The sequence below is a fragment of the Cricetulus griseus genome (genome assembly GCF_003668045.3).
Source record: "Cricetulus griseus strain 17A/GY chromosome 1 unlocalized genomic scaffold, alternate assembly CriGri-PICRH-1.0 chr1_1, whole genome shotgun sequence".
NCBI classification, from domain to species: domain Eukaryota; kingdom Metazoa; phylum Chordata; class Mammalia; order Rodentia; family Cricetidae; genus Cricetulus; species Cricetulus griseus.
The window spans coordinates 14,070,446-14,091,268 of NW_023276807.1; the positions used below are offsets into that span (position 1 = coordinate 14,070,446).

Consider the following 20,823-nt stretch of genomic DNA (forward strand, 5'->3'; position numbering starts at 1 on the left):
CTGCAAGCTTCCCATTCGGTGTCCTACTGGCTTCTCAACAGGCACATGAATAATACTGGTACTCAGGAAAGCAAGCTACTTCTGACCTTGAGAGTGTGCACTAAATAAATTACCTCAGAGCGAAAGTGATGAGATCTCAGAACAGCATCTGGGGAGAAAAGAGGGAAAATGAGACTTCATTAACTCCTTGTTATCAGCCTGCAGAGTTGCGGATCACTTACCTGGATGCGGGGAAAGCACATTCTAGATGTCTCTCTCCAATTCTGTGGGCATATTGGGGCGGGGCGGAGAGAGTATAGGACCATCTGTCTCTAAGGTGATTTCAAGAAGTTCCAGCAAAGTTGGGAGGGGAGCCCCCAAATTATCACGCCTTCCTTTTTTTTTTTTTGTTTTTTTTTTTTTTGTTTTTTTTGTTTTTAATCCCCAAGCTCTAGCAAAAGCTATGTAAAGAGAAGAATGCCTCAGCCCAGGATTCCACTACAATTACCTTCTGGGCTAAAAATTTAGCAAACTGACCCTAAGAATCGGAGTCTGATCCTTCCTCCCAGGACCTCCGAATCTCCGTGGTTATCCAAACCTGGTGATCTGAGGACGGACTTGAGGGCAAAAGGCCAGGGCGCGTTAAATGAATAAATGCACGAAGCTTGAGGCAATGAAGGGGGCAGGGGCGGCAGAGGAGGCTTCAACCTCGCTTCTGCCCAGAAGAGCCCAGTGGCGGCGTGTCTCCTCACCTCTGCTTCTGGAACGACCCGAAAAGACCGATTTCATCGGATGTCTCCCTTTCTGGAGCTTGCGGTGCCAGCAGCAGAAGAAAATGATGGTGGCGATGGTGCCCAGCAGAAGCAACAAGAGGAAGAGAGCACACTGGATGCTGTAGGGTCTCAGCAAAACGAGGAAAGCCGCGGCGATCATGGTGCGGGCGAGGCGGGGGGCCGTGCGGCGCGGGGCTGAAGCGGCAGAGCGCGCTGGGCGCGGGGCGCGGGGCGCGGGGCGGGCGCGGCGGCCACGGGCGAGCGCAGCTCAGCGCGTCAAGCCCGGCCTCGCGGTCCCGCGCGCGGCCCAATGGCTGCACACCCCGCGCCGGCCCCGGAACGACTGATGGAGAGCAGCGGGCAGTCCTCGCCATGACTCAGCACACGGCGCGCCGGCGGGAGCCGCGCCCCTCCCTCCGCAGGCGCCCCAGCCTGTGCGCGGCCCTCGGGCTCAGCCCCGCCCGGGACGCAGCCGGCTGTGAGCATCGTCGGATGGCCGCCTCAGGCCTCGGCATCCCGAAGCCGTAGCACGTGGGGCGCGGGCGGGGCTGGCGGCGCGCGGGCTGCGCGCGCGGCTCGAGCCCTCCGCAGGCCGGCTCGGTGCGCGCGCGCGGCCCGCCAGGCCACGCGCCAGGCGGCGGTGCGCGGGACCCCCGGGCTTCGCCTCTGCAGCCTCGGTGGACCGACTCCTGGAGGCCGACGTCAGGGGGCGCCAAGGAGCCGGGGGGACCCGGGCTCCCGCCTGGAGGCTGGGGCTCGGAGGATGCAGCAGGGTGAGCTATTTGGTTTGGGGGCGGGGGTAGTCCTTGCGCACTGAGGCGCGAGCACCTGGAAGGGCCATCTCCAAGCAGGTCCCATCTAGCAGCGCTCAGGAGAGGCACGCCGGGGGCTGCAGCCTTGCACTGTCCCACCCCCAAACTTGGTGCTGATTCTCAGCCCAGACCTGAGCTCTCGGGTCCTCTTGATACTTGATGCCTGGCGCTAGCCTTAAAACCCTGATTCGTTTAGCGTCTTTGTAGGGAGAGGTGATTTTTAGATGTGAGCATCTAACCGATGAAGGAAGTTGGTGACTGATTGGCCTGTGGATACTGCGGGAGAAAATTTTTAGGCACTATTAGCCAACGGTGATCTGTCACACTTGGGCACACACTCAACCTTCTCCCCTTTGCCATTTCCCAGCCCCCTTACATTCCGTTATAATCCGCAAAGACTCTATATATCGTAGTTGTCTGCTGGACTCTTGACGGTGGTCGCTGGTCCAGTGCCAAGAAGGCAAGGCATGATGAGCGCTGCGGTGTGCTCCTCTGAGGAGGGCCTTCGCCACCTGGCGAGGAACCCAAAGCTGCAGCAGCAGTCTGCAGCATGCTGCGGCCTTAGCGGGCCAGTGCAGTACTCTGCCCTGCTGCCCCTAAGGCATCCTGGCTTTCCTTCTGTGGGGCTGAGTGATTTGTTTTGTCTCATTGACTCGCCTAAGAATAAAAGCCCCAAACCATGCAATTATATGATATATGACAAATGACACATTCCCACGTTTGTGCCATTTCTAGTAAGAGCTTGGAGACTAACTCGTAAAATTCTGAAAGTCAACTGAAGAATTGATGGGAATGCTTGTATTGTTTCCTGACCGTATAAAACCAATTTGCAGTTCTGCTTAGCCATTAGTGGCTGTTCAGGTGGATGATACATTATCAAGTGTGAGCATTAAAAGAAATGCAGAACGATGTTGCTTAGTCCTAATGTCAGATTCACGAAGTATGGAAAGCCGTGGGTAGGTGGTCTTATTTGCATGCTGGTTTCCTAAAACAAATACAGATTGATATGTAACTCACTCAATTGTTTGGGGCTGAGAATGGAAGGGACCTTGCTTTCAGACACTGAGTAAGGTGGACTTTGGAATGTCAGACTGCAGGGTGCATGGCGTGCCAAACAGGCTTCACAGGTCCCTGGCAGTCAGAAGAGCTGCCTGGAAGCACTGCATCGTGTGCTGAAGGGTTCCTGATACTGCAGCCCACTGCAGTAAGAAACTGTAGTCCCATGCACTGTGCAGGGGTCACAGAAAAGAATCCTGAGGGCTTGCAAAATGTGGCACACGGGGAAAGGAAGAATTCACCACACTTGCTGAGCAGGGGGCATGATAGAGTCATTTTAAACTGTATTGGAGAAACCTTCTGCAAACAGTGGGTAGAAATAACTAATGCTGCAATTTAGGAAGGTCATCCTTACGTGTCTTATTGGCCAAAGCTTGTAAGTGAGCTGAAATGGCATAAATATCTTTGAATGGAAACATCTCTAAGATTGTAAACACAGCAAAGTAATCAATTTGCCCCAGATTCTGCATTTTTAACAACAAAAAGAAAGTAAATAGCAATATGGTTCTCTGGGCTATCACTTTGGTGCAATCATTGTCACCCCGAGCCTTGCTGCAGCCATTTACAAGTTTCAATTGCACATAAGAGCATCATTTACCTTCCGTCTCAGGCACATGCTAAACTAGCATGCAATAGAATTTATAAATAGTTCTTTTTATAATGTATTTATTTCTGTTCTTTGTCTGGGTATTCTTAAGGATACATACAATAAACAAGCCAAGTCCTTGAAAGAATTTAGTCTATGAGTCCATTAATTTCTAATTTGTTGCTAATTTATCATTTCCTTTCCAAATAGTGGCATGTTGGTAATTGTTTTTTTTCCCCGTGTGTCTGTGTAGTACCCAATACATCCTGGAGTTCAATATATATTAAATTAGCCAATCTGTCCTTTGGGGAAATTAATTTAGTAGTATTTATGCCTTCTCTTCCTGCTGGGTTCTCATTTAAAAGAGAATAATTGATGGAATATAAAAGTCATAAATTTAAGACTAAAGGTAAGGGAGGAAAGAGAACGGTCATGACACAAATCTCTCATACCAAGAAATGAAAAATCACAATGGAAATGTTGTAATTTATTGCTTTTATGACAGAGAATTACCACTGTAATCCCAGAGGACAGGGAGTAAGGAGAAAATAGTTTGCAGTGTGTTATGTAGAAGTGATCCATCACATAGCCCTTCTTGTCTTTGGATTCTCCACCACATTAGCAATAAACCTGAGGATCCAAAAGGAAAGTCAGGTATTAATTTTATTTAGGGTAAAGTCAGAGTAAAAACCATTGCTCAGACTCAAGACCAAATCGAGTACCTTATCCCCATTTCCCTAAATCAGTGTGCCCGCCCCCATTACAGCCAAAAATGATCACACTAACACAGAGAGCAGACCAAACCAACTTATACAATTTCCTGCAGAGAAACCAGAGTCTTGAGACCTTGGCACTTTCCCATCTATAAGGTACACATTAAATGGGCAGGAGACGAGTACATGTATGAGAAGGGAGTTTTATTAATTTTCACTAGTTAACAGGCTGTGATGTTACTCTTTTTGTTTGTTTATTTTTGTTTTTAGAGACAGGGTCTCTCTGTATAGACCTGTATGTCCTGGAACTAACTCTGTAGACCAGGCTGGCCTCGAACTCACAGAGATCTGCCTGCCTCTGCTCTCAAATGCTTCCATCAAAGGCGTGCATCATCCCACCTGGCTTGTGATGGTTAATCTTGATTGACAAACAAATTATCAGTTTGATCAAATAGAGAGGTGCCTAAGAGATTAACAAAACACACCCCTAGATTTGTTTGTGGTAACATTTTCAGAGGGGTTAAGTGAGCAGAGCAGAGAGAGTTGCCATGAATCCTTGTGGGCAGCATCGCCCCATAGGCTAGAAGGTCAGATAGCATAAAAGAGGCATATAAAAAATAAAAAGAAACACAACATGGGCATGCTTGTATTCTCTCTCTCTCTCTCTCTCTCTCTCTCTCTCTCTCTCTCTGTGTGTGTGTGTGTGTGTGTGTGTGTGTGTGTGTGTGTCTGTGTGTCTGACTGTCTGTCTGTCTGTCTGGAACATGCCTTTCGTAATGTGAGCTGTTCTACCTTATCACCCATGATGGATTGAAAACACAAGCCCCAAGGCAAATCTCTTCTACTTTAATTTGCTCAAGTGTATCACAGCAATGGAAATCTGACTAATAATCAGTCCTTCCTGAGTTTTTCCCCTTATTAACTCTACCTCAAAGTTAAGAGTAAGTTAAGTTTAGGGACCCTGAAGAAATTGATCAGTCAGTAAAGTGATGGTCTTACCAGCATGAGGACTCATGTTAACAAACAAAAACGAATAAAAAACAAAAGCAGCAACAACAAAACAAACCTGGCAAGCCTGCATGTTTGTAATCCCAGCATTGGGGAAGTGGGTCCCTGAAGTTCTAGCCAGACAGCCTAACCTATATATGGAGTTACAGGCAACAAGCGATACTTTCTCAAAAAAAAAAAAAAAAGGGAAGGAATGATCGTCATTGTGGTGCAACACCTCAGGTTGTCCTTGGGTGTCCCCATTCAAATGCACACATGTTTTGTGAACCATACCAAAAAGGAAGTGGCTTTAATAAAGCAGAAATGTGTTGTATGTTATTCCCCTAGATCAAGAGGTGAGGCACAATTTCCTAAGTAATAGGTCAAAAAGAAAAAGCAGGAGGAAACAAAGTTTCCAGCCTAAGCTGTGTGGAGAGAGAAAAGGGGAAGATGACTCAGATTCTGAGCCAGAGTGGAAACCATGAATGTTGAAGGAATAACAAGGGTAACCGTGTGTAAAGATCCAGCAAACCCATGTAAATGTGGCTAGGGAAGTCCGAACCAAAAACGGATGTGGGAGAGTCATCACATAGAATGTAAGTGAAATCATAGAAACGGAAGAAGTGACTAAAGAAGAGAGGCCAGAGGAAAGGGACTTGGGCTTGGAGGACAGCTCCTGTTTGTGGTTGGGGAAGAGCAGAAGGCAGGACTGAGTGAGGAAGGTCCCAGCCCAGTGGCTTGCTGGGGGAAATGTACAAAGAGGGTTAAAAGAGAAAGCCCTGAGGATTAGGGAGGGAAAAGCTCAGGAGATACTCCAGAGGACTGAGTGGGCACGACAGGAGAGACTAAACCACACCAAAAATGGGTTATGGAAGGAATAAGTTAAAAGGGGATCCCCAGAGACACCGCCCACAATCTTTGGAGAAAACTGAAGGAAACAAATATAAAAGCAACGAAAGTCTGAGTAAAGCCCAGTGTACCTCCTTTTATTGAGATCAGTGGTCCTAACCTGTGGGGCCATGACCTCTTTGGGGGGTCAAATGACCCTTTCACAGGGTCACCTAAGAAAACACAAATATTTACATTACAATTTATAACAGTAACAAAATTACAGTTATAAAGTAACAATGAAAGTAATTTTATGGTTGAGGGGTCACCATAACATGAGGAATTATCTTAGAGGGTCCCAGCATTAGGAAGGTTGAGAAGCACTGATCTAGACGGAAGTTTTTAGAAATTTGCATGAAGAATCATGTTTGTTTGTTTCCTTTTGCTGCAGTAAAATGCTCTGTCAGAAGGAACTTTGGGAAAAGGGGTTTATTTGAGCTTTCAGTTCAAAGTTACAGTTCATCTTACCAGGGAAGCCACAGCAGAGCTTAAGGAGGCCTCTGGTCACACTGCATCCACAGTCAGAAGCAAAGAATGTTAAATGCAGGCTCAGCTCCATCTTTCCCTTTTACTCAACGGGAGACCCCGCCCATGAAACACAGAAGGTTGCCTTTCACACTGCAGAGTTAACGTTGAACCTGACTAGTTAGGATGCCTCCCTGTCCATCAGGTTCCTTCCCAGCAACTCTGACTATAACATTAGACTTGAAGATTTATTTTTAAGGAAAGATATGGGGGTATGTGAGAGGGAAAAAGAATAATGAAGAGAGAAAATTACCAAAATACATCATATACATATATGACATTGTCATCATTAAATAAAATTTTAAAAGATAAGGGGACTTAACTTCTACCTTGGGACAACCAAGGGCAATAGCAATATTTTGTATGTTTAGGGAATCTCTTGGACAACTCTGACCCCGCTATTGATGAAGTCATAATACACCTCAGACTTAAGGCCCTGAGCCAGAACTGATTTGAATGCCTCCTCCCTGAAGACTTTTTTCATGGTACCAGAAGGCACCATGCAAGCTTCCAAAGGAAGGAAGCAACCAAGGTCCTTCCCAGCTATGACATCTATGACCAGCCAAGCACCATAACCCTAAGGGTGCATTAGTGGCACACATGTCTTACCAGTAATGAACAATTTGGTGGTTGGCCTTAAAACCCACTTAACAAGAAGGATATCATGCCTCGTACTGGAAACTTCTCAAGGCCAGTGAAGTCATGGGTCTTGGAGAAGAGTCTATAAGCACCACTTTATGCAATCAGCGTAATCCCTAGCTACATTCTAAACATTTGTCTTTCTACCCACAGATAGGTTTAATACTGACCTCTCATTGAGGAAACTCCTCTTTGCGAGCCACCATGTGGTTGCTGGGAATTAAACTCAGAACCTCTGGAAGAGCAGCAGTCAGTGCTCTTAACTCCTGAGCCATCTCTCCAGCCCCGAAAACTCCTCTTTGCAACAGACAGAGACCACTACAGAAAAGCACAACCAATCAAAATGCAGAGTCATGGAGCCCAGTCCCAATGAGTACATTTACAAAACACTCCTGCACCTAAAGCTCAAGGGGTGTTGCAGAAAAGGGGATGGAAAGACTATAAGAGGCAGAGAACCAGGGAGTTTTCTGTGATAGTGTGTATTCTAGTAATATCAGAAGCTAAACCGATAACACTCAACAACATGACGGCCTAAACATGATCTGAAAAAGGACAACAGGCATGCCAAGTGGATGGGGAAGGCCCTATACAAAGAACTGCAGGCAACTAAGGAATGCTGAAAGTAAGAGATGTGATCTTCCCTCCAGGGAAGAACACACCAATTGGATATCCAATACCAAATGCTTGGCCCTAAAAACATAAATACAAGTAACATTACACAGACTGAGCAGATATAGGAATATATATATATATATATATATATATATATATATATATGTAGTAAACAATAATTAATAAAAAAAAAGAGGCTGTGAATTTGAATGAGAGCCAGGAGGGGTACATGGAGGGGTTTGGTTGGAGGAAAGGAAAGGGGAAATGATGTAGTTATATTATAATCTCAAACATAAAAGAAAAATTTTTTTAAAGATATGAGGGCCAGTAAGATGGCTCTACAAGCAAAGTGCTTGCCCATGTGACCTGAATTCAACCCTCAGGGTCAACTTAAGGTACAAGGTGAGCACTGTCTCCACAGCTCTGGCTGTGTGACATGCCCTGTCTGCATCCACACATGTACACATCATGCGCACAAATGTGCAGACACAACAATTTAGTAATAAAAAGATATGGGGGGCCGGAGAGATGGCTCAGCAGTGAAGAGCACAAACTGCTCTTTCAAAGGACATGAGTTCAATTCCTAGCAGCTCATAACCACCTGTAACTCCAGCTCCAAGACAGATTAGATGCCTCTGGCTTCCAAGGGCACCTGGATTCATGGTCACACAGAAGCATAAATATACACATAATTTAAAAATAAAATGTTGGCTGGGTATTGGTGGCACATGTCTTTAATTCCAGCACTCGGGAGGCAGAAGCAGGAGGATCTCTGTGTTAGGCTCCAAAGCTACACAGAGAAACCCTGTCTCAAAAACAAACAAACAAACAAACAAAATAAATAAATAAATAAATAAATAAAATCTTAAAAACAAAGCCAGGCAGTGATGGCACACACCTTTAATCCAAACACTTGAGAGGCAGAGGCAGGCAGATCTCGAGTTCGAGGCTAGCCTAGTCTATAGAGCTAGTTAGTTCCAGGATAGCCAGGACTACACAGAGAAACCCTGTCTTGAAAAACAAACAAACAAATAAATAGTCATATGGGATACCTTGGAGTATAATCAAGACTTGTAAATTACCCAGTTGGTAATCATAAAAGAATATTTTCAAATATTGCCTCCTTGAAAACAAACAAAAATGCACAAGAATTAATCTAGCTAGCAGTATATTATTCATAAATCACATTGGACACGTAGTCTACTTGTTCTTAGGTGAAGTATCTTTCATATGCTTCTGGTAAGAGGCAAAGAAGCTGCATTGTTGACTGTCTGGTGATTTCCAGTGCCCAGGATCAGGAAGGCGATTGTGTGATGGTTCACATTTGATATGAGTTTGGGAAGGGAAAACGGCTGTCATTTCCAGCAATACCAATGTTATTTTTAGCAAATATGCCTTCAAAGGACTTCCTACACATATTGCCATAATAAAATCATTTAACATAATATGAAGGCATTATCATAAGAGAAAATGTTTCTAATAGAATCACTTCAGATTGTACTTTTAGCAGCATCCAGATCCGTAATAATACTGTGGAAGGAAAAGTTGTGTCTGAGCTCACAGAGTCCAAACAAATGGCCAAAGTTTGGTAGCTTAAGAACACAGAATACTGGAACCCATCTACACTGTGGTGCTTTGCAGACACTTTTGAGGAAGCAATTATTATCCATGAACAACCAGAACTGATTTATGTAACTTCCACATTGCACAGAGGATTGAGTCATGCAGCAAAATACTGAATCATTTGGCCAGATAATTTACACACAGTTGTAGGAATTGCTAGTGGGAATCTTAAGAGCTTTTCATAAATCGAATCATGAAGCTTTTAGAGTCATAAATCATAGAGTTCATTACTAATCTACAATTTCTAAGAATATGCAATTTACAAAGACAACTCGAACACTGAAATTATTTCCTGGGTAGGTTCAAGGTTTGTCATATGATTTCTGGCATTCCAACATTTTTTTTGGGGGGGGCGAGGTTGTTGGTTGGTTGGCTGGTTGGTTAAAGACTCCAGAAGTCTGAGTGAGTGTGTGTACATACGTGTGTGTGTGTGTGTGTGTGTGTGTGTGTGTGTGTGTGTGTGTGTGTACACATACAGATATATGATAGGTAGGTAGATAGATATAATTTTGTAGTACTGGGAATTGAACTCAGGGCTTTGCCATGCTAGGTGAGCACACTACCACTGTGTAGCTTTAGCTGGGCTGGAAGTCAGTATGTAGACCAGCATGACTTTCAATTCTACTTGTTTCTGCCTCCCAAATGCTGGGATTAAAGTTATGTACGACCATGCCTAGCTCTGACATTACTAAATGAAAAAAAAGAAAAAGAAAAAAAAGGTAAAATGTTCACAGTTGCATGTATAAATGTTATAAATAAATAAAATATTGATTAGTATTAGTTAACTCAATTTAATATCTTCCTGGTAATAAAGCTACAGTCACTTTGAAGGAATTATTCCTATTTTGCAATCTTTAGGATTTAAGCATTAATTTTAAAATTTATTTTCTGCATTAAATATTTCACGCTATTGCATCAATTTGCCTGAAAGAATAGTATCGCTTAAAAGGGAAGAAATAATGTGTACCAAGAAAACTTCATGAGTGGTTATTGAAATGCTTTTCAATAACACATAGTTTCAGAGGTTTTGAAACTATCCTAGTGTAAGAATATACCAAGAATCCTCAAGAACAGAAACAAAAGTGCATTAAAATGTCTATATAACACCGGACACCTTGTGGAATAGAATAGGATAACAAACAGCAAACATACTAATTTAGACTGTAGAAGAGTTTACATTTCAAAGCCTACTGCGTTGGCATCCCCAGCTCTACCATAGCTTCACCACACAAGTTCTCAACTTGGATTCCAGAGCAGAGTTTCTAGGGATCTGAGTTTATATGAGAAAAAATATCTCAACTCCACCTACTCATGATTTCCAGCCTTCCACCAGAGACAGAATGTCATGGCTTGTACATTTGTCCCTTTCTGAAGTGCATGTTGAAACTTTATTGCTATTATGTAGTATTGGGAGGTAAAAATCTTTGAGAGTAGAATCCTTGTGAAGGTTTATATGAAGTTATGCCCATCTTAAAAGTAGGTTATAAAAGGGCAAGTTCAGCTTCTTCCTCTTTCCCTCTCCTGCCTTGAGATGAGGCAGCAAGAGGGCTCTAACCACATGCTGACACTTCTCAGACTCCAGAGGTCTGAGTGAGTGCGTGTGTGTTATGTGTACATACATGTATGTGTGTGTGTGTAATACAGATAGATGATTGATAGATAGATAGATATACAGACAGTCAGACAGACAGACAATTTTGTAGTACTGGGAACTGAACTACATGCCATGCTAGGTGAGCACACTACCACTGAGTTATAGCTGCAGCCCAAACCAATACAGTTCTGTTCACTGTAAAGGACAAGGCCTGTGCTTTTCTGTTACAGCATCACAGAATATACTCCATTGAGATGTTGCTCGGGCATTCTTGTAGGCCTAAATTCTTGCTCCCTGTCCTATGCCCTGAACACTAGGCTTCAGTATTTCATCAACATAACTACATTCTGTCACAGCTTCTGTCATGAGACTTTTTATTTCATTGCATGACTGTCAATCTCAGGATTTTCAGGTCTAGTATCCTGAGGAACCTTTATCTCTCAGTCTGATAAGTTCTGTTTCCTCCACGCTCCCTTCTGTCTGTCTAACTAGTGAAGAGTGGACACAGTGTTCATACATTCCACACAGAAATGGACTCTGACTCATTATCCCTTAAGGGCCTTATGATGACTCCTGGGGGCCCAGTAGTTACTTGCTGTTCTTTGCAAAATCCCATGGCCATCTGTCATGAGATAATAATCTACCTTGAGAGAATACTGCAGGGCTGAAGTTCCTGTCCCAGACTTCCTGTTGACCTCTGGCCTGGTAAACTAGTCTCAGTCAGCTGGGGCACAGTGGAGCATTCTTGAAATCCCACCACTCAGAGGTTGGAAGCAGGAGGATTGCAAGTTTCAGACCAGCTTAGGTTGTGAAATGTGAATTAGGTTACCGCCAATTGTCAAGTTGAGTAGATTTGGAATTGCCTAGAAGACACATCACCGGGTGTGTTCATCAAGTTATTTCCAAATTGGTTTAACAGAGATGAAAGATCTGAACAAAGGGTCTAAGCCTGAATGCATAAGAAAAGGGAGGCCAGATGAACACCAGCATTTGTCCTCCTGGGCTCACACTCTTGCTGCTGTGTCTTTACCAGCCAGGATGGACTGCATTCACTCAGACTGAGCCAAAATAACCCTTTCCTGAAGTTGAATTTTCCAGATGTTTTGCCACAGCAGTGCAGTGGCTGGCAGAGAGAGGCGCAGGACAGCATGCACCAGTCTCCTTCAGTCGGTATGAAGGTTGGCTACCTTAATACAGACATCCTGGTTATTTGTGATTGTAGATAATGCTTACTGCGTGCTGCTTCTGCTTAATGCTTTACATACTTATTTATTCTGTCCACACAGCAACCATGGGTTGGGACTACTCTTAGACTTATATTACATGAGTACCCGAGAGCTTAAGATGTAAGTTATCTGCCCCTGCCCAAGCCAGGACCATACAGCTAGCAAATGGAGTTAGGAATTCCTTAGCCCATCAAAAAAGCCCTTCCTGTTGTATGTTTCCATTTGCATTGCCTCCCACCACTGCTGCTCTTGGCCTGAAGGCATTCCTGCTAGGGATTGCTGGGTAGCAGCTATCCCAGTTATTTTTAGAATAAAGCTCTACCCAGATTATTGAGGACTAAACTGACACTTAGGAAGAATATCTGAAGTTTCCTGGCACTTCTCTTTTAATTTGTGAGAAATTTTCCTAGTTCACCTCTCATAAACTTCCACGCAAATGAGAGTGCTTCCATTAGAATTTTATCATTTTCATTCTTACTGTCTCAGTCTCATGTGCCCATCCCCATCCCTTAGGTAAATACGAACTAGCACCCCCACAGTGCTTAGCACCTTGGGAGGAACCAGGCAGACTCATTTTGGAAAGCAGCTGTTGTTCATCCTTCATCAGAAAAACATGTAGTACCAATAACTTCCTATTTACAGGAAGTTGAGCTTTATGTGATAAACATCTTGGGCACTGAGGTTAATCAGGCATATTTTTGGAGTCCTCTCCAGCTTCCTCTATTGTAAAGATCCCTCCTATTCCCACATATTTAATCTAGCATTATATAAGAGGAATCAGTTATTAATTAAAATATCATTGTTAACCATCAGTATAATATTAATAGACCTAAGATGTCAACACAAACATGGTTCATTTACCGTCTCCACTTAACAGATGGACAGCAGGCACAGAAAGACTACAGCACAGTGGATACTGAGAGCCAGGGCTGTGGAGCTGGATGGTTTGGAGCAAGGGATATTATTTATAACTGTGTAGGGCAGTAAGACCCCCAGAAGCTTAGGCATCCAGGATCTCAGCCCAGGACCCGGGTCACCCCAATCACCAGGTGGATTCGAAAGCTTGATGCAAACCACATGAGGCTTTATTGTTGTTTAACGAACTAACCCCATGTTAGCTCAGGCCTTCCATCCACCCACCATGGCGGATGGCTAGAAAAGACCGCTCAAAGTGTCTGCATAGAGATCTTATAGGGCAGCATAAGGGGAGTGTCTAGGGGTACGCACAGGCTCAGGATTGGTGTGCCTCCAGGCTGGGAGGGTTTGCCCTGTGTTGATTGGTCAACTGGTTGTTATGGCCCATAGCCCCTCCCAGGGTGGTTGCTATGCTCTGAGTGTCATTGCTGTGCACTTGTCTGAAAAGCACACCCAGAGCCGTAAAGCATAGCACCACCAGCTAACTTCTGATTGGTTTCTTGCCACGAGGCAGGCATCTGACCTCCTAGTGACCAAGACAAGGTCAGACAAGCACGTGTTCAGCTGTTATAGCTGCCAAAATGGGGAGCTGGTCCCTTCAGGGGCTGGCTTCCACACAGTAGAACTAACAGCTCCACAAAGTTGTCCTCAAAGACTACCAGTGCTGAACCTCTTGCCTCCTGGTGGCCTTAAACACTCCAAAACCTCCTGAGTTCACTTCCCAGTAACCACATGGTGGCTCACAGCCATCTGTAATGAGATCTGGTGCACTCTTCTGGCATGCAGGCATACAGCCAGGCAGAAAACCGTATACATAATATAAATAAATCTGTAAAAACAAACAAAAACCACCCCCAAACCCTGAAGTTAGGTCATATGCTTTGAAATACTGTCCCATTTATTCTTGCTTTTATGTGGCTTCCTGGGCTTACATACATCCATTTCCTCTTCTTAGGGCTTCTATTGATCAGTGGGGCATCTCTAAGGAGGACTGCCTTAGAATACCGAACCCACAGAGGCTTAACTGTCTCCTGCAAACAGCATAGTGTTTGCATACAACCTACGCACATCCTCACATGTCCTTTAAGTCAATTCTTGATTACTTGCATTGCAGTGCACAATATGGTTTTTTTTACCTTGTCTTTATTTCCTAAACGATATAGTATAATAGTCATGCTGTCATTTGTTTGTTTTTTTACAAATGTTATTCCTAAATAAGGAGTAAGGGCAAGAAAAAAAACATCTATCTACAAATATTCAGTCAAGACACGAGCTTTCCCCAAACATCATCTATTTGTGCGATCAGTTGAGCAACACATATAAAACCCCATGAGTATGCAAAAGCAATTGTTTTCTCACTCTCCACTTTCAACTTTTTCTGGGTCTGGTTTTGACAAGCTGTTGCAGCCTTGCCAGCACCCCTGTCAGAAAGAAGTGTTCCTTCCTGACATTCCCTTCCGTTTTCACTATTCTGATGATTTTGTTGACAATAGAAAACTCTGCTCATAAATATGTAAATGGATGTATTTTCCTTTTTTCTTGTGGGTATATTTTTCTTAATGGCATCTATCTTATAGGAAACAGGGAAATAACCTGTAGCTGATGATTTTATACAATTTTTAATTTTAATGTTGCTCCAAGGTGGCATGGGTATTAGAATAAGAAGAGGAATTAGTAATAGTAGATAAAGGGGAAAACACTTAAGATGATTTATTAAGTAATTATCTGAAATACATGTGTAGACCTAAAATATGAGAATTTAGAAAACACAAAATTAATGGAGACATTGATAAATGGGAACCAGTTATTTCACTGGTATGCGTCATCAATGTAGAATAGCTATTTCAAAGAGAACTAACTTGTCCTTTCATATTTCAATTGATTAGATAAATTAATATTTAAGAATTGAATTACTCCTTGCTTTTATGCATAAGCATTAATTCTGGTACCAAAATTATTACATTAGTGAATTTAAAAGTTGATTTAAAAGTCATTAAAGTTGTAGAATACACTTACTTAAAAACATAATGATCATACCTTACTCTGAACTTTCAAGATGAATAAAATGTTGTACATAATGAAAAATAAATGTGAAGTGGAGGACATGGCTTGTGGGTGTGTTGAAACAGACCTTTTAGTTAAAGCTACTCCTCTTAGGCTAAACTCTACGTCTTTGATTTTGGTGAATGGAGGGGTTACAGCACCTAAGTATTAGAAGGAAGAGGAGTAACAGAAGAAAATCCAAGGATAAAATCACTACAAAATCTGGTATTTCTTAGAAAATATTTTTGGAGGCCCTGAAACCACAGAAAACTTTACTCAGAGTCCTGAGTTGCATGCACAAACTTTCAAGTGGTTTCACCCATAGCTGCTGACTTTTCATTGAAAACTGATAAAGAAGGGTGCCATTATGGAGCAGTTAAGGGGCCCTTCCATTGTTGGTAGCCTCTGGTTTCTGTGATATCAGTATCTGCTGTAGAAGTCTCCTTAAGAACATCAAAATGAAGGTAAATCACTTCCACTGTGTGAAGAAGACAAACACAGATCATTTAGTATATAGTTCTCAAGCTAGGTCCATGCCAGAACATGGAAACCAGTTTCAGATTGACAACTCTTTCAGACATTGTGAACTAAAGACAAAGAAACATAAGGACAATGGTGCCCCACATGGCTAGTCACTGTGGGAATGATGCCAGCTCTGGACAAAAGTTATTGCAGTAAACTAAGAGAGGCTCATAGACACAGGACTACTCTGAAATGTGAAGAGACTCCATAGAACAGGGCCCTCGAGATAAAGCCTCCTAATTCACCCTCGTCCCTCCCTCTTCACTACTCCCTGGAACGCCACTGGCTGAACTTAGTTCCACAGAGGACAACAGAACTAACCCAACACTTCAGTCTCTAAACTTAGCAGAACACAAAGGGTTAGGGATCGGATCTGGCAAGACAGAGGATTCCAGCCTTGTTGTCTGGGCAGAAATATAGTCATGTGAAGCACCTGATGACCTGATGACTCTCATGACTCTTGTCTCTGAGAGACTAGAACCACAGAGTAGCACCTTAGACAAGGAGGGACTTCTGGGGTAGTAGCTACTGGCATTGATAGACTATTGCAAAGCCGCTGATGACTGCTTGCAGGTCAGTAGCTGAGGACCATTGCCAGGGTCCACAGGGGATCTCAGTTCTCTCAGGTTAAAATATAACTATCCTTTTCATGTGCCCCAGAGGATTAAACATGTTAATGCAGATTAAGTGCTTATAATAGTTAATGTACATTCATTCGTACATACTTACACATACATACATAGGAGGAGAGAACTCAATAAATTCTAGTTGTGGAATTATTATTACAAGATTTGAAAGATCTGAGAATATCATGCAAAGTAGTACAAGGAGCTAAAGTAAGTCTTTATAAGTAATGGTTACATTGAGGACAAGGCATGACATCGTTGTATAGTCTTCAGTGTAGCCTCAATAAAAGTGCATCTACAGACCCTAATTGGAGTAGGTTTCTTCCCTTTCCCACCATGGAAACCTAAAATGATTCCAGTCTGTAGTTCCTCAACCATATTTAATTATTTTTGGCCTCGCAATACTTTCCAGTCTAATCTAAATAACATCATAGTTTAGCAGCATGTTGACCTATTCTGAAGCATATTGAGGGCTGGTAAGGTGGCTCGGTGGGTAAAGATGTTTATGGTCAAGCCTGACAGCCTAAGTTCAATCCTCAGAACCAATATGGTAGAAGGAGAGAATTGACTTCCTCCCACAAGTTGTCCTCTGACTTCCGTGTGTGTGTGTGTGTGTGTGTGTGTGTGTGTGTGTGTGTTGGGGGAGGGGGATAGGTAGGTATTTATATCACATATGTGTGCATGTATATTGACCATTTTTTTGTTCAAAATATAGCAACTACTTGAGAATTTTAAATATGTTTAATGCTACTTGAATTTGAAGAAGCGAGTTGTGCTGCCCATAATGGACACTAGTAAAGCTTCATAATCTCTCAAGGGAAGTTAAGCACTGGCAACTTTGTGCTTGTGTTTTACTCTGACAATTGCTGCTATAACTGTGATTTCTCAACTGAAATGTGTGATTTTATTCACTCCCCCCACCAAAATATAATTTTTCTATAACTTGCAGTAAAAAAAAAAAACTTGAAGGCCCCTGACTTATGTTATTCATGCAACTATGTACATCTTAAGTATTTTATGGCTATGGTTTAAGGTTGAGCCAAAGAGAATTTTCTAAAGGCAAAATGGGAATACTTGTGTAAGATAGCTTGAAACAATAATCTGTGACTACAATGCTCAATAACAGTGTTTGCACCAGTCAAAGGCTGAGGAGACAGTTGCTGGTTAGGTGTCTTGGGTGTATTTCATGTGTGTGTGTGAGCTGTGGTAACCCATGTCCATGTCCAGGTTGTGATTTTGGTAGAGAATTTAAGAATCCTGTTTTCAGGCATCTGCCTATGGGCTCACCTTCATCTTAACTTCCTGGTGTTATTCTCCTATTGCTATTTTTTAATTAGGACTCTATGATAGTATCCATAAGATAATGCAAAAACTATGTTCTTGTATGGTAAATTGTTTCTGCTTTTTGTTGTGATACATGCACATTAACAGGACTGGAGAAATGGCTCAGCAGTTAAGAGCACTGGCTGCTGTTGAAGAGGACCTGAGTTTGATTCCCAGGACCCACATGGAAGCCCACAACTGTAACTCTAGTTCCAGGGTCTTCTGAGAAATGGGGACACCAGGCATGCATGTACTGTACAGACTTATATGCAGACAAAATACACATACGTATGAAATTAAAAGTAAAATTAAATTAAAAATTCTACAGTGCACACTAACAAAAGTTGCCATCTTTACAATATGTCACTGTACAAATCAGTGATAGTAAATACATTCATATAGTATAACCACCATCATTGTCCAGTCTAGGATGCTTCCAACTTGCAAGTTCAAACTCTTTACCCATTCAATAATTCCAAGACACACACCCCCCAACTCCCAACCCCTTCCACTCAGCATTCTACTTTCTGTCTCTATAAGTTTGGCTGCTCTGTGTACCTCCTAAGATTGAAATCATGCTGTATTTGTATTTTGGGAACTAATTCACATATATTCGTTACTATTACATTGCTGTGAACAAATATGGAATATTAACAACTTAATAGAGGTAGAATATATTTCAGTTCATGATTTCAGAGTACTCATTCCATGGCCACTTAACCTGTATATTTGAGCAAACATGGCAGACAAGAAGTAGGGAGAAAGGGACAACAGGTACCTAGGGATAAAATACCCTCAAGAACCAGCCCCTCCCAATGACCCTTCCTCAAGATGGAGCCTACCTCTTTAAATGTCCATAATATCCCAAAACCTACCACATAGGCTTTTAACACACTTGACTGTAGGAGACAGTGCTCTGTGTGACTCTAGGGAGTGACCTACCTGGGACAGTGAGGAAATGAGGCAATGACAAACACTAAAGAAACCACATACATACCAACATAAAAGAGCTGGGATCAGAGGGCTCTCTGATAGAGAAACCAGACACCCCAGAAGCTCAGCTTATTTATTATGCATAGTTGAATAGGGAAGTGAGGTTATTGCATAGAGCTGAACAAGGATTAGCCTACTAGGTAGGAACAGTCTCTATAGGCGAGCAGGCTTCAGGCTACAAACAAGAGGAGGAAGTTATGGCGAACGTTTTCTGCAAACACTGTCAACATCTGCACTTAGACTTGAGGAAGGCTTTGTCGTTCCTCTAAGCCACATCTGGGGAAGGCTTTGCCATTCCTCTGAGCCACATCTAGAGAAGAAGGCTTTGCCATTCCCATGGCACTGAGGTGTTAGGGTCTTCAACGTGGCTATGCCTTTGTGAACCAGACACAATACTCATTTACATTTAAACCACGCAGGCATCAAGGTTCATCTATACTGCATGTCAGAAATTCTTTTCAAAACCAAATGACATGATGTATATACACACTCCTTTTGCTTATCAATTCCTCTGGTGATAAGACACCTCGGTACCTTTTGCTACTGTGATTAATGCTTCAATGAACATAGGGACACGAAATCTCTTCAAGATTCTGGTTTCACAGCATGAAGTTTCCAGTTTCTCCATATTGCACCAGTACTTGTTTTTTCTTGTCAGCTGACATGCTAATGAATATATGGTAGTATCTCACTGAGATATTGACATTTGTTTACCCTCATTATATTAATTTTTTAGTGAAGGTTGGGGAACGATTTGTAATTGGTTCTCTTCTCTACCATTGATTTCCAGGGATCACACTCAGATCATTGGGCTTAGTGGCAGGCATCTTTGCCCACTGAGCCAGCTTGCTGGCCCTCATTGTGATTTTGACCTGCATTTTCATTACAGATGTTAGTCGTCTTTGTAAGGGATTTTGGGAGATTAATATAATTGCATCGTTTCCTCTTCCTTTTATTGGTCATCATGAATGTCAAATGTTCTCAACAAACTAGTGTGTTTGGAACTTCATCTCCAGCTGGTTGGAGATGTATAGATTCTTCTGTCCATAGAGACAAGCTGGGGGCTTTAGAGGCAGGAACTGAGAACCCAAGGCCAGCTCTGCTTCCAGCTCCAAGCTGTGAACCAAAGCAATCCTTAAACTGACTCTGCTAGGTGTTCTGCTACAACAACAAAAAGTAGCTAATACATATATACCCATGTAGAAATGTCTGTTCAAGTCCATTGGCCACTTTTGAATCAAATTGTTTCTGTGCCAAATTTTGGTTATTAGTCCCTTGTCAGAGACACAACTTGGAGTTATTTTCTCATATCCTGCAGATTGCATTTTTACTCTGCCAGTGATTGTTAATGAATAGTTTTTAATCATTCATGACATTCTTTTTATTATGTGTTCCTTAATGTCACAGGAAAGAAATTTCTATGAATTGTTGCTAAATTCAGTAGTGTGTCTGTTTTAATTTTAGGAGTTTTGTCATGAATGTGAATGCGTTTTTTTCCCATGGGTCGTAAGGGTAAACTTGTTCTTTGACAATCTAATAAACATATGTGAGATATTCTGATTGCTCTCACTCCTTTCTTCCCACATCTGGTATCTCTACTCCTCCCTACTGGTCCCTCTTCCACATTCATGATTTTTGTGTTTCTTTTGGGACACATTGACTTTAGCCAGGACTGTTCATGTGACCACATGTTTGAAACTGTCTATTTGAGCCTGGTGGGCTCCTCAGTGGGTACAATTTAAGACAACTACCCCTCTCAGAGAATCCCTCAGTAGGCAGTAGTTCAGCAGGGAAAAATAGGGTCCATGAAGCCATCCCCAGTACATGACTGACTTTTGACTGTCCTAGTCTTCTACCAACCCAATGTAGGCAATTGCCAATGCCGTGTGATCGTGTTTGCAATGGCTGTGTTTTGCCCTGAAGACAGCATTTCACAGCCTCCTTCTCTGTCTTCTTAAGCTCTTTCCTATCCCTTTTTCCCTGGGCCTTCGAGAGAGTGGGATTTTTTATTTTATTTTATTCTTTTTTTAGTTTTATTTATATGTATATACATATGCCTGCATATCTGTATGTGCACTGAGAAGGCCAGAGGAGGCATAAGAGCTCCTGGAACTGGAGTTATAGGTGGTTGTGAGTCATCACGTGGGAACTGAACCTGGGTCCTCTGTAAAAGCAGCAATCTGAATGCAGCAAGTGCTCTTAACTGCTGAGCCATCTCTTCAGCCCCTAGAGGGAGTGGTTTAAAAGGACTGTCTAGGTTTTAGCTCTCATCTATAATGTATTCTCAGCAACTTGAGTAGTCGTGAGTCTCTGCAGTCACCATGACATTCACTGCAAAGACAAGCTTCTCTGACTAAGTCTGAGGGCAGCTTTTGCCTTTGAGTATAA

At 42.7% G+C, this 20,823-nt stretch overlaps 2 protein-coding genes across 16 annotated transcripts in view; one reads left to right on the forward strand and one right to left on the reverse strand.

Moving 5' to 3' along the window:
• The window catches only part of Dst (dystonin), a 389,777-nt gene extending 388,530 nt beyond the window's left edge, over window positions 1-1,247 (reverse strand). For 2 of the 11 annotated variants that reach the window (XM_027386908.2, XM_027386907.2), the window contains exons 1-2: window positions 732-1,162; window positions 114-148 (exon numbers count right to left, since the gene is read on the reverse strand). In XM_027386908.2, the coding sequence (XP_027242709.1) occupies window positions 114-148; window positions 732-912 (216 nt within the window). In that variant the 5' untranslated portion in view covers window positions 913-1,162. Of the gene's footprint in view, window positions 1-113; window positions 149-731 lie in introns of all 11 variants that reach the window. The other 9 variants (XM_027386906.2, XM_027386909.2, XM_027386911.2 and 6 more) reach the window with 7 other exon arrangements.
• Window positions 1,248-1,343: 96 nt separating this feature from the next.
• Bend6 (BEN domain containing 6) overlaps window positions 1,344-20,823 on the forward strand; it is a 59,799-nt gene continuing 40,319 nt past the window's right edge. For 2 of the 5 annotated variants that reach the window (XM_027386924.2, XM_035452526.1), the window contains exon 1: window positions 1,347-1,525. The gene's annotated coding sequence lies outside the window, so the exon portion shown is untranslated. Of the gene's footprint in view, window positions 1,526-20,823 lie in introns of all 5 variants that reach the window. The other 3 variants (XM_027386925.2, XM_035452525.1, XM_027386922.2) reach the window with 3 other exon arrangements.